We start from the raw sequence: 12099 nt of genomic DNA on the forward strand, positions 1-12099 counted from the left end.
AAAAGGCTTGAGTAATAAAAGTTTTGTTCAAAAAGAATGTAAAACCCCAAAATGTTTATTCCTTAGTCAAACCTAGGTTTTTTTAATAGTCTATTTTGCTTTGGTGAACAGAATTACTGCAAGTAACTCTACACAAAAAAAAAAGTTTGGTATTCTTCTACTCCATTGTCTGCTGGTTTTAAGCGCGTAATCTTACGTCCTCTGTTAGTTTTGAGGGTTTTTTGGGGTTTTGGGGTTTGGGCGTTTTGTTTGGTTGAGGGCTTTTTTCTTTTTTTTTTTTTTTTCCCCTCTAAATAGACCAAAGAAAATTTGTTTCTCTACAAGGGAAGCATCATTTTCAAACCACCATATCTCTCGCACTGCTTTCCTTCTCTTCAACAAGTCACTACTGATGTTTGCAACACCCTTGACTGACTCTTTCTCTCTCCTGTATCCTGATCTCAAAATCTACCTGCCTTCTGCTGTGAATCCTGCAACACCATTGCCTTTTCCCCTCCAAAATCATTTCTGCATAATCAACCTGAGCACACTGGTTTTATACCTACAAAACAAAAATTAAAATGTAGCTACCCTATTTTCATTCATTTCTGGACAGAGCTAAAAGTTACACTCTGTTTTTAAATCCTTTTTAAATTTCCCTGTCTGTTCCATCATTTCCATAAAGGAAAAAAACAACAACACAACAACAAAAACAGAAAAACAAAATGAAGTAAAATTAAGTCCTATTTCATAGAAATGATCACAAACTGCAAAATCAGGGTTACTGTTTCATATTGATTTTCAGTTGGTTTGTCTAGATCATTTACCACATCAACATCTTGAAAGACATGAAGTCTTCCAGTCCAATTATGGGAACTGACAATAATGAATCTTTTTTCCACAGCTATTACCTTTCATAAGAAGATGCTGCTACAAGTCAGTATTTCCAGTTCTTTTTACCGCACTGTCACAATTGCTCCTTGGACAGCATTTTTAAGTAATTAACTATACCAGTGGTATAAATATGTAAAAAGATGGAACTATCAGCTTTTTTGTCAGTAAGAGGTCTATTTCTTTTAAGTACAGAACACAGGATTTAAACACAAAACCTACTTTAAAAACACTCCAACTATTTCAGAGGTATACATCATTAAAGTACTATTTGTTCTTCTTCTGATCCCCGAGTGTTATATTCTTTTACCAACATAAGAAGCGTTATATTTGTATTTCAGCCATCCTGTCTTTCTGATTTTTCTTCAAAGTGTCACAGCACATTGCCGTGATAAGTTTTTTGGTATCTATTTTCCTCTTATTCCTTGTCTTGTCATACAACTGAACTAGTGGGACAGGGGTCACTCACTCTAAGAGTAATAAGGTAGAAAAAACAGGAACATTAGTGCCAGAAAAAGGCAATGTGCCAACAAACAGGTATTGCTGTCAGTTGATTGTAACACCCAATGGAAAATAAACTGCTGAAAAAATGCAAAGAGGAGATTTATTTGATTAATTAGATTCTAAAGTGTAGATATCAATCAAAACAAGTAGAATACACTCCTTTATTGGGCATGAGAGAAAAACAGGCACTTCAGGATCTTGAGAAGATGTCTAAATTAGGGTTCTTTGATAGGCTGTTGCTCTCCAAAGGACATTTAAAGTGATTAGCTCAAATATGTATGTCTACATCGTAAATGTCTGCAGCTTGGTGAAACAAATCTCACATAAAATACTGTATTTGAGGATAAGTGAAGATAGCATCATAACAATTGGACAATAATAGGGTGGTTTTTCTCCTGGATCTCAATGTCTGCAAGTAACTCTTTCTATGTTTTAATTGCAAAAGATTCCAGGTTATTGAAATGTGCTCATATGTTAATGGCTACTAAGCAACAGCCACTTGTGAAAATGCAGTTGTGACTAGGTATAACCAGGAGACCTCTGAAGTGCGACCTTGTATCACTACACATAATGGCAGATTGTAACATACCATCTGTTAAGTTTTTTCTATTCAGTAGTTTCTAAAGAACCACCTCTTACTAGCACATCATCAGCACTGTGGAACAGATACACAGCTTAAGGAGGTGGACACCATCAAACCTAAATCTGTCTTTAGGTGGTAACTGTTTGATTATAAATGCTTATAATTTCTAGAACATAAGTATATAAACTGTAAGTATTTTAATACTTAAATAAGAATTTATATCTAATAACTTATAGATATAATGTTACAAATAAGTAATATGAAATGGGTATTTTATATACTTATTATATTTTTTATATACTACATAAATGCATTTAGCTACCTTGTTGATTGATACGGGTGGGATTCATATCACTGAACACAGACAGCGTACATCCTCACACAACACTCCCTTATGCTCAGTGCTGAGTTATAATTGACGGAGAACTTACAGAGAAATAAATAATGTTAAGAATACTGTTATTTTCATCCCAAGTAGATAATTAAAGCAAGTAAGTGAATTACTTCCTAGAAGTTCCTGTTTCTCTCCATTCACTGCAAAGTGAACTTAAGATGAGCAGCTCAGGTTACTCACGTTATGCTCATGTGAAGTTAGAACAGAGGAGTACCAGCAACACTGAGCAGTTGGTTGCTGGTGCCCTTGAAGCATGCAGTTTTACACTACTTGAAATAGCTTCTACTTCACTTGAAAAGGCATCTAACATGATATTCAATACTGTTTCTAGAAGACCCTGTAAAGTTAAGCCAAAAATTTTAGCAATTCAGATTTCTGCAGCTATGTTCTAAGCCAGGCCTATCAGGAAACCAGTAATAAGTCACAATGAGAGCAGTAGGAAGCCCAGCATTTGCACAATTGCCAAAGTACCAGAACAAATGCAATCCTAGTTCAGTTGTTGTGCCTCATACGAATCAATTAATTAACATTTGTCAAATGGCTGAACAACAAATAGTTTTGAAGTCATAAGCACAATTATGTATTGGTACAGATTATCTTTCCTTTCTCATGATGCAAATTCTTTGTTCTCACAAAGGTGCTGTTTCCCACTTGAATTTTAGGACTCTCAATGAAGTATTTGTATTTGTAATTTTCTGTATTTGAATTTGGAAATACACTTAGCTTACTATACATTAACACATTCTGATCATGTGCAAAATAAAAGAGCTTTAATAATAATGCATCTGTCACATTAAGTGAAAAGCATTTTCATCTCTCAACTTGCCAAATGTATGCTTTGTATGTTTTCTACATCATGAAACTTTCATCACTATTAGGTTTAAAGTACATGCTGTACCAAATCCTGATCCCAAGATCCAGCCTGGAAAGTTGGATTAAAAAAAAAATAAATCAGAAATCCCTGTAGAGTTAGGAGAAAAAGGAACTTTTTACATCTGCCTCATCAATTTCACAGCCAAAAGGGTCTCTCTAGTAATGCATTTCACTCTGTTTTCAAAGAAGATTTTCTATTAGTGGTTGGCATTTTTAAAAAGATTTGCCATGCTGTGCCATTTTACATTCTTTAGCTATGTAAAAATACAACGGTTTAGCCCAGCAATTTTCTTATGTACAGTTTCACTAGTTACATAGTGAATCACACTGTCATCATAAAACTGCGTATTCATAACACAAGTCAGATAAACTTTATCAGAACGTTCGGCTGAAGTCATGGTCAGTCGTCTTACTGTGTAGATGTAGCTCATCTTGAATCCCTCCACTTTCCTCCATGGTACCTCTCCATATACAGACAGCAAAACCTTGTGGAAACCCCACCTTCTGTCAGGTAGTTTGCCAAATACAGGTCTTCGAGAGAGGAAAAGTCCACACTTGGCAGTTAAATGTTATTTGCTACATATGTTCCCTGAAGCTATTATATGCACAGAGCTGTAACCCTGAGCTTGAAGGATGCATTAAAACGAGACAAATCTGCTACACAATCATTTGATCAATTTTGTAATAGGGTTCCAGGTATTTAAACAAACCAAAAGTTAATTTCTGACCCATCCCGTGTAATATCATACATTTATGCTGGCCTCAAACTCTTCAGGTTTGGGCAACTACTGTTCATTAGATGTCAGTATTATAAATAAAGTGTATATATAAATATAGAACAGAAATGAGAAGTGGGACTTCATACAGGAAGGAAGACTTGATTTTTTTTTCAGGATTTAGGTAATTTTAATTTTTCATTAGTAAAACTACTGCAAGAGATACTTTCAACAAAAAGGCAAGAACACAGGCCACCAAGAAACCATGTGTTAGCTATGTATAACTCCAGAATCTCAAAATTCTACACACTGGGTTCCTGTTCAGGATAGGAATTTTACCATGGTGTTACACAAGCACTTTCATCATGGTTGCCCTGCATGGTTTTACATGAAGGTATGTTTATAAGACATCGCTAATGACCATTTGACAATTTAGCGCTAAAAAAGTAAGAGTTCATTTCTTAATATGCATTCTGCTAAAGCCCCATTGGAAATATTATACTCTATTTGTTACCATGAAAAAGATAAATTTCTAGCACATAAATAATGTCTGATCATCAATTGCAAGTTACTTTGCAAATATAGTAATTCTACATATTTGAAATACTTTTAAATATTATTTCTGCATGGTTTTTATTGCTGATTCCAAACTGCTCGTCACTCTCAGCTCACTGACAGAACAGAACTACCCATGAGCATACTGAGTCCAATTTTGCCTTTTCAAATTTCTTAAATGAATATAAATAATTTTGTTATTTTCATTACACCCAAAGGAGATCTTTTACGCATTTTTAAAAAGCCTTGTAATTTGTGTGCATACTAAGTTAACCCATGAACTAGTAAATCAGTTCTTTGTAAGGGACCAACAGAAGAGGTACAACCTCTAAATGCAAATATAAGTTTCCTAAAAAAAAAACTCTGTCCATTTTCTCCTCCCCACTTCCTGCACTAATTTTTTTTTCTGTATTTTCCAAAAAAAACTTTCATAGTTTCCCCAAACAAGGACTTGCATTTTTGTTTAACCTTCTTCAAGATTCTGCTTAGCGTAAAATATGGTTCTTGTATTAGCACCATCCTTTTCTTTGCATATATAGGCACAGGTCATACATATTTAAGAGTTCATTACCAACAGATATTCTAAAATAATTTTAATTCTAAATCTACACTTTCATCTTAGTGATCCACACACAGTTCTGACCCCCTGTTAAGCTGTATGTGTATCTACAAATTATAATCAAATGTATGACTAAATCATACTTCCTATAGAAACTTTTCTAGGTTTGCCTATACAGTTTCAAATGATTGTTCAGTCTGAGTATTTTACATAACCTCTGGTTTTATTTCAGATAGATTAGAGATGGGAAATGGGAGTTTTCTGGATAATGGTAACAGTCCATTTTATCCCAAAGGAAACATTTAACTACTACATTTTCCACACACTAGGGGAAAGTAAAATAAATGGCATATGAATAGGACAATTTCTGTGAAAAAAATTACAGAGACTATTAGATTTGAAATGGCCAACATAACTTAGATTACAGAAACAATTAAAATAGAAAATAGATATTTTCCAACAAATTTAATACCTTATCTATGCACTTGAAAACCTCATAACATACAAAAGAGATCTGGAAATACAGAAAAACCCATGAGGTGGCAAACGCCATCTCTTTCCAATCATGTTTTAATTTCTCATAATGAACAGTACTTTAGGGAAAGTATGAAAAGCAGAGTTTTGATCACAAATTTGCACTCAAAGTTTAAAATTTTATTTGCATTAATTATTATTTTAAAACCCCCACATCTGTAGCACAACTAAAAATTTTTAAAGGTACTTAATGTATTCTCACTCAAAGAAATGATGGGCAGGAGGACATCTTCTGTAAGAAAAATGTCTCAGATTTATAGAATTGCCACTGTGAATTTTTAAATGCTATCTTCTATTGCATTTACAATAAAAATTTTCTGTTTCTTCTTACAAAAAGAATCATTTGTCGTCTTTATTTCTGATAAGAATTAAACAAAAAGTGCTTTAACTCTAAATGAAATCAAGTATCTATCCATAATTTGGATTATTTCAAGGCTAGTAATTATATCTTATGCTTCCATTAACATCTCTTTAAGGAACTCTCTGTAGACTTGCACTTTCTACACAAAACCAGGTAACTGTTCTGTTCATTTTGCTCATGCCTGTCATTCCTTCCCACAAGACTCAATAACCTGTATCTTTTCTTATTATAATCAGGTTTCTGAGATAGTTGTCCATTCTTTAAATAGTCTTACCAAAAAGCCCAAACATAATTCCTCACCATATTCTCAGTCTTTGGAATAATTTAAGAATTGAAAGTATGAAGTTGCTATGTAAAACCTAAGTCTTTTGTTTGTGTAACTCTGTTGACTTCCTATTTCTCTGTATGTCTACATTCTTAATCTGGTAAGATTCTGCAGATACAGACATTGTTTAAATAATCAGTGAAAACAACCTTAAGATGTATCTACTATCAATTTATATGCCTTCTTAACATTTATTGTTAAAACATTTATGCTGAACAGTAATAATCTATGTTTTCAAGCAGATTCACCTACTGCACAAACAACTGGACAGCGGTTTAGGAAAGAGATGACTTTCAAAAGTGGTAGAATCAAGTTCAAAATAAAAATTAAAATATTACTGGATAGGTAAAAAGCAAATAATAAAACTTCTTCTGTAATATGGCACTCATAAATTACACTACATTCATTCTTAAAACTTAAACTCCCTGAGTTTTTGTAAAAAATATGCGGCTGATTTACCAAAACAAACACAGCAAAAAACCTGCAGCCAAACCAAAAGACCAGTTAAGCACGGTGAGCAAAACTTAAATGTATTCCTGTAATTGACTTAAGAGCCAACTGTTTTCCTTGCAGCCTAACTCATATGTTTCTAATAGCTTTCTCATGGACCCCATTAAATGTATTAGAGAAACACAGCACTAGCTCAAAAGTTCACCTAGCCCACCTAATCTAGTGTTAGCACTTTGCAGGTATCTTGTATGGTAAAGAACGAACATGAGCATATGCTTAAAGTAGAAAGTAACAGCACACAAACAAAAATTCTAACTACATTATTTTGCTAAGCTTTTAATTTTCCAATGTTTCCCTTTTCATTTGAAGGCAAATAAACTCTATAATGTTGAATAAACTATGTATCACAACAAGAAAATGCATGATGGATTTTTTATTATTGTTATTTTTAAGGAATCCAATACATTTTAAGAATGATTTTGTTAAGTATACGGAGCAGAAATTTTAATATCCTAGTTCTTACAGGATCAGATAAAAATCAGAAAAGGAGAGAAAGCATAAAGTGCAGAAGGATTTGTTTTATAATAGTTCAACTGATGAAGCAGTAACCTGCCCTTTTATTCATATATAAAAATCTCATTGGACATGTTACACAATTAAAAAAGAAAAAATAAGCACAGGTATTGCTACTGATTTATTAAACCTGCAGCTTGACTTTGTAATTTAATGGCTATTTGAAACATGTGGCAAACCCACTTATTATTATTATTATTATGACTTGAAATAGGCTCAGTGAAACTTGAAATACTTCCATAATTCTCAGAAAGCCCAATTCTGTATCTTGCAAGCAAGACAAATTCCACAACTTAAAAAAAAAAAGAGAATGAAGCCAAGATAAATTCTTATCTGCCTATCATTAGTTCATACCCACAAAATTTTCCTTTGAATAGCATTTACACTTTTTAAAACAAATTGTGTAATACACAAGATTTTTATGAAACCGCCTACTCAAAAAGACTGATAATAAATAGCAAATGCCTGAAGTAAAACTAGCAAAATCAACTAAGAAACAATTTAGTCAGTATTCACTGTAATATTTAAACACTCACCAAAATAAAACCCATGACTATAGTGATAATACTTTTAAAGTTCAGCAATAAATAACCAGTATGTGCTTAGCAGTGCCTAGAAAGATATATTTCACAAAATTAGGAACAATGGCATCATATAGTACCTTCCATTGCCCTTTTAAAGAAGACTTTACAGCTTCCACAGGTAAGTACTCCATAGTGGCAACCAGAAGCCTCATCACCGCAGATGAGACAGATCTTCTGGGGTAGCGATTCAAAACTGTATTGAGAACTTTGGCTGGTTTCTGTATCTGGCCTTCAAAAGAAAAAGAATTAAGAGAGATGAAATCTAGTTTTGCAACAGTTAACTACTCACCTGTATGAATCAGTTTCACATTAAAAACCCCCTTCTAAATTTTGTAATCAAACTACAGGACAAGGACTAAAAAAAAAAAAAAGTATGACTGCCTTTCTGCTTAAGGGTTTGTCTCTACTAAGGTAAAAGGCACATTTGTAACATCTGGCCAGTCATTAAACAGGAAATGTGCAAGCAAAAAGCCTAGTTGCATATTAATCCGTTTTAGCTGAAGAAGGTACCATCTAGAAACACTGTTAAAGTTATCATCTTCCTCAGATCAACAACCCTTGTGAGTGAAGTCATACTGACTGATACTCTTTTTGCCTGTATATAGGGCAGTACAGAGACAGAATCAGATTGTAGTTAATTGAATTTGAAAAGCCTCTTTCACATAAGAAATAACTGAGTTTCACCTCAACAAAAAAAAAAAAAAAAATCTTTAGTAATCAATTTGTTACCTCCCATTCAGCTGCAGCGTTCTCATCAGTAACGACCTCTGATGAGCACATTGAGGATATTTCCGAATTTCTCTCCAAGAGAAGAAACTGACAGACCTAGTTAACCATTATGTTTACAAAATAAAGGATTTCCGCTGGAACTGTAGCATTGCATATACGTATCCTTGCACAGATTTCTAGGTAATGCCCATCATCTTGGCACGATGATAAGCTGTTCCATTCTAACAAATCAATACACAAGTGTTTCAGTTTTCTGTGTGAAACTAACTGTATTTTTCCAAGTCAGGAATAATACTTTAGAGAATATTGAGGAGTTTTCGAACACCACCTCGCTGTCAGCGGGGCCAGCCCGAGCAGCGCTGTACTCCCCGCCTCCGGAGCCGGTCCCTCGCTCAGACATCGGACGGCACCGACCCGTCAGGCCAAGCCGCCGCCCCGAGGTGCCAGCTGGCCCCGGGGGACCCAGGCGCGCACAGACCGCGCTGCAAGTGGAAGCGCGGCCGCCGCCACCGCCTAAAAGCGCAAACGGGACCCGGCCCGCCTGTGCCTCGGCACCTTCCAGGCGCCCCCGGGAGCGCCAGCCCCTCACCCCGCGGCACAGCCCCGCACCCCGGGGGGACAGCGCCAGGCTGGCCCGCGGCCCCTCGGCCCGTCCCCTCAGCGATGGCCCGCCGCCGCCCGCTCCCCCCCTTACCGAACGTAGCCGAGGTAGGGCGGGCACAGCTGCGGCAAGCCCTCCTTCAGCACCGCCGCCGGGAAGCCCAGGGGCTGGTGCCCGTTGAGGCCGACGGGCGGGTAGAGGCCCGGCGGCGCGGCCGAGGTGGAGGGCAGGCTGTCGGGCGGCGCCGCCGGCCCGTAGGCCGCGGGCAGGAGGGCGGGCTCCGCCTTGTAGAGGACGCACTCCAGCGCGGGCTCCTGCCCGGCCCGCGGGGGCTGCGGGTAGTCGGCGCAGCCGGCCGCGGCGGTGCCCCTGCCGCCCGCGTAGGTGGCGGCGAGGCCGAGACCCTCCTCCTTGATCTTCAGAGCGGGCTGGAAGTCGCCGTAGGCGAAGTGCCCCTCCTTGGCGTCCGCCGGCGGGTACACGTAGCCCGCCAGGTCCGGGCCGGGGGGCGAGGCGCGCGGCCCCGCGCCGCCACCCTCGTACTCGGCCACGTCCAGCAGCTGCCGCGTGCGCGAGGCCAGGTAGGCAGAGTTGAGCGGCAGCAGGGGCACGTGCAGGCACTCCTGCCCCGGCTCCCCCGCCCGCGCCCCGCCGCGCTCCCCGCCGGGCAGCGCCGCCAGCCCGGGGGCCTCGCCCTTGGGGGCCGCGGCCGGACCCTCCGCGCAGCCCCCCGCCGCCGCCGGCCGCGGTTTGTCGGCGGCGCTCAGCGCGTCGCCGGCCGGCCAGAGCGGGGCGGGCCGCGGCGGGGGCTGCGAAGGGCTGGCGGTTTCGCCCGCCTTCTGCGAGGGGCCGCGGCTCATCGGGGCGCCGGGCGCCTCTGCGGCCTCCGGCCCGAAGAAGGACCAGGGCGCCGCGGGCGCGGCGGACCTGGCATGAGCCGCGGGGGCCAGGAAGGTGTCCAGGACGGTGTCCAGGGAGTCCTTGTCCGAGAGGGAGCCGCTCCCCGGCCGGTAGGAGAGGGAGTCGCGGGGCTCCTCCTCCCCCGGCTGCTGCTGCTGCAGCTCTTCCTCCTCCTCGTCCTCCTCGTCGCTGCTCTTGGGGCAGAGCAGCCCGTCCAGGGCGATGTCGATGGTCTCCGCTTCCCTGCGGAAGGGGTCTCGGCCGGGCTGGCCCTGCAGCAGGACCGCCCCGTCTCTGGCGGGCGGAGGCGCTCGGGGCTCCTTGGCCTTCACCTCGGTCATGCTGTCCCGCGGCGGGGCTGCACGCCGGCGAGGCTCCGGCGCGGGGGGCAGCCGGGCGGCCCTTCACATCCTGGACGTGCCCGCTGAGGCGGCGGCGCAGGTCCCGCTCACATGGTGCTGCCGTCTAGGGGGGCGGCTCAGCCCCGGCCCCCGCCGCCGGGAGGGGGGTGAAACGGAGCCGGGGCGGTGCAGCCTAGAGGGGAAAGACGGCAGAGGCGTGGGCGGGAGGAGCCGGGTCCCCGCCAGGCTCCGGCGGCGACGGCTGGGCTGCGGCTCGCTAGCTCCCGGCTCCGCTTTTCCCTCGACCACTCGGCCCAGCCGCCGGCTCCACGCCCCCTCGCCCGTCCCTCCCCGCCCCTCCCCACCGCCAGCCCCTGCCCTTACCGGGGGGGTTGCGCTGCCGCTGCGGAGCACGGGCTCTCGCCTCTCCCGGCGCCCCGCTCCCCGCCTGCCCCGCCGCTCCGCTCTGCCTCCCTGGGGCAGCCGGCCCCGGGCGCCGTGGCTGCCCCGGCGGCGTTTCCCCAGGCTCCTCCTCCGCTCCGCCTGTCCCGGTCCTCCCAGCGCCCGCCGTGCCCCGTCCCGTCTCCCCGCGCTCCGGAGCTCGCCGCCCGCCGCTCCCGGCCCTTTCCCCATCCCTCGCGCAGGTGCTCGCCCTCACGCTTCGCCCTCCCGAGAAGCGCCGTGCCGCACCGGGCGCGGGCTACAGGCGCATTGCGCAGGTCGCCGGTTTGGGAGCAGAGAGCAAGACAAGCTTTACTTACTTGCAGTGACGACAGTGCAGCCTTCCCTTCGTCTGTTTCTCACCGTCCCCTTCAGACGTTCACTGTAACGTTTCAGGATTACGCTCCGGCCCGATTCCTTTCCTGATACATCCGTTTTCCAGCAGCAAATAAACCAAGCCCTTTAAATTACACTCAGGGACCTCAAAGTATGCTCTGCACCAAGAAAGCACAACATCTTTTCTACAAAATGTTTGGGGAATGGCGCATTCTTTGCTTCTGATATATTTCCTTTGATTGCTTTGTTAGGGTGAATGAGATAACATTTGAAATTGTTCGATGTTTACAGGGGCTGGCTGGCCGCGCCAGATGTAGCAAGTTACAATCCAGCCCGAGTTAGTTCTGACCAAGAAGCTGTCACCAGCTAATTACTGCCTGGCATTTTGTGTAAAATGCTGGCTTTGTGGTAGAACCCGTTGAGCTTAATAAGACAATTACTTATTGAAAAAAAACCCACAAAGCAACAAAAAGCCCAACCCTTAATATGATTCGCATTATATAGCAGTCTCAGAAAAGAAACTTGTCTTGAAAGGTAGAAAGAATAAATCAATGTAGGAGTCATCCTTGTGACTTTGAGTAGAATCAGCATATTTTGATTCATAAACATGTGCTGTTATATGCTCGTCTAAACTCTGTAAGTATAACGTGCTTTTCAGAAATTACATCTTTTTAAAAAACTCAAAATAGTTGCTTTTGTTGTTTTACTCTCAAAATATTTTCAGACTGAAAAGGACAGCTTCTTGGGGAGAAAAACATAACTTTTTGAAATTATTTCAGTGTTCTGAAAGCTAGCATCAGAAATCATGCAGGACAAGTTTTTAGAAGCAGTGGCTTCACATAAACCTTATTCGATGTGGTATGTGCTTTC

At 42.3% G+C, this 12099-nt stretch overlaps 1 protein-coding gene across 2 annotated transcripts in view; it reads right to left on the reverse strand.

Annotated features, from left to right (window-relative positions):
- Positions 1–10718, reverse strand: part of PGR (progesterone receptor) — a 37738-nt gene extending 27020 nt beyond the window's left edge. Inside the window, exons 1-2 of one of the 2 annotated variants that reach the window (XM_037377790.1) lie at positions 9305–10715; positions 7959–8110 (exon numbers count right to left, since the gene is read on the reverse strand). In XM_037377790.1, coding sequence (XP_037233687.1) covers positions 7959–8110; positions 9305–10452 — 1300 coding nt within the window. In that variant the 5' untranslated portion in view covers positions 10453–10715. Of the gene's footprint in view, positions 1–7958; positions 8111–9304 lie in introns of both variants that reach the window. The other variant, XM_037377791.1, reaches the window with a different exon arrangement.
- Positions 10719–12099: the final 1381 nt, after the last annotated feature.

The sequence above is a fragment of the Falco rusticolus genome, chromosome 2, assembly GCF_015220075.1.
Source record: "Falco rusticolus isolate bFalRus1 chromosome 2, bFalRus1.pri, whole genome shotgun sequence".
Lineage (NCBI taxonomy): Eukaryota > Metazoa > Chordata > Aves > Falconiformes > Falconidae > Falco > Falco rusticolus.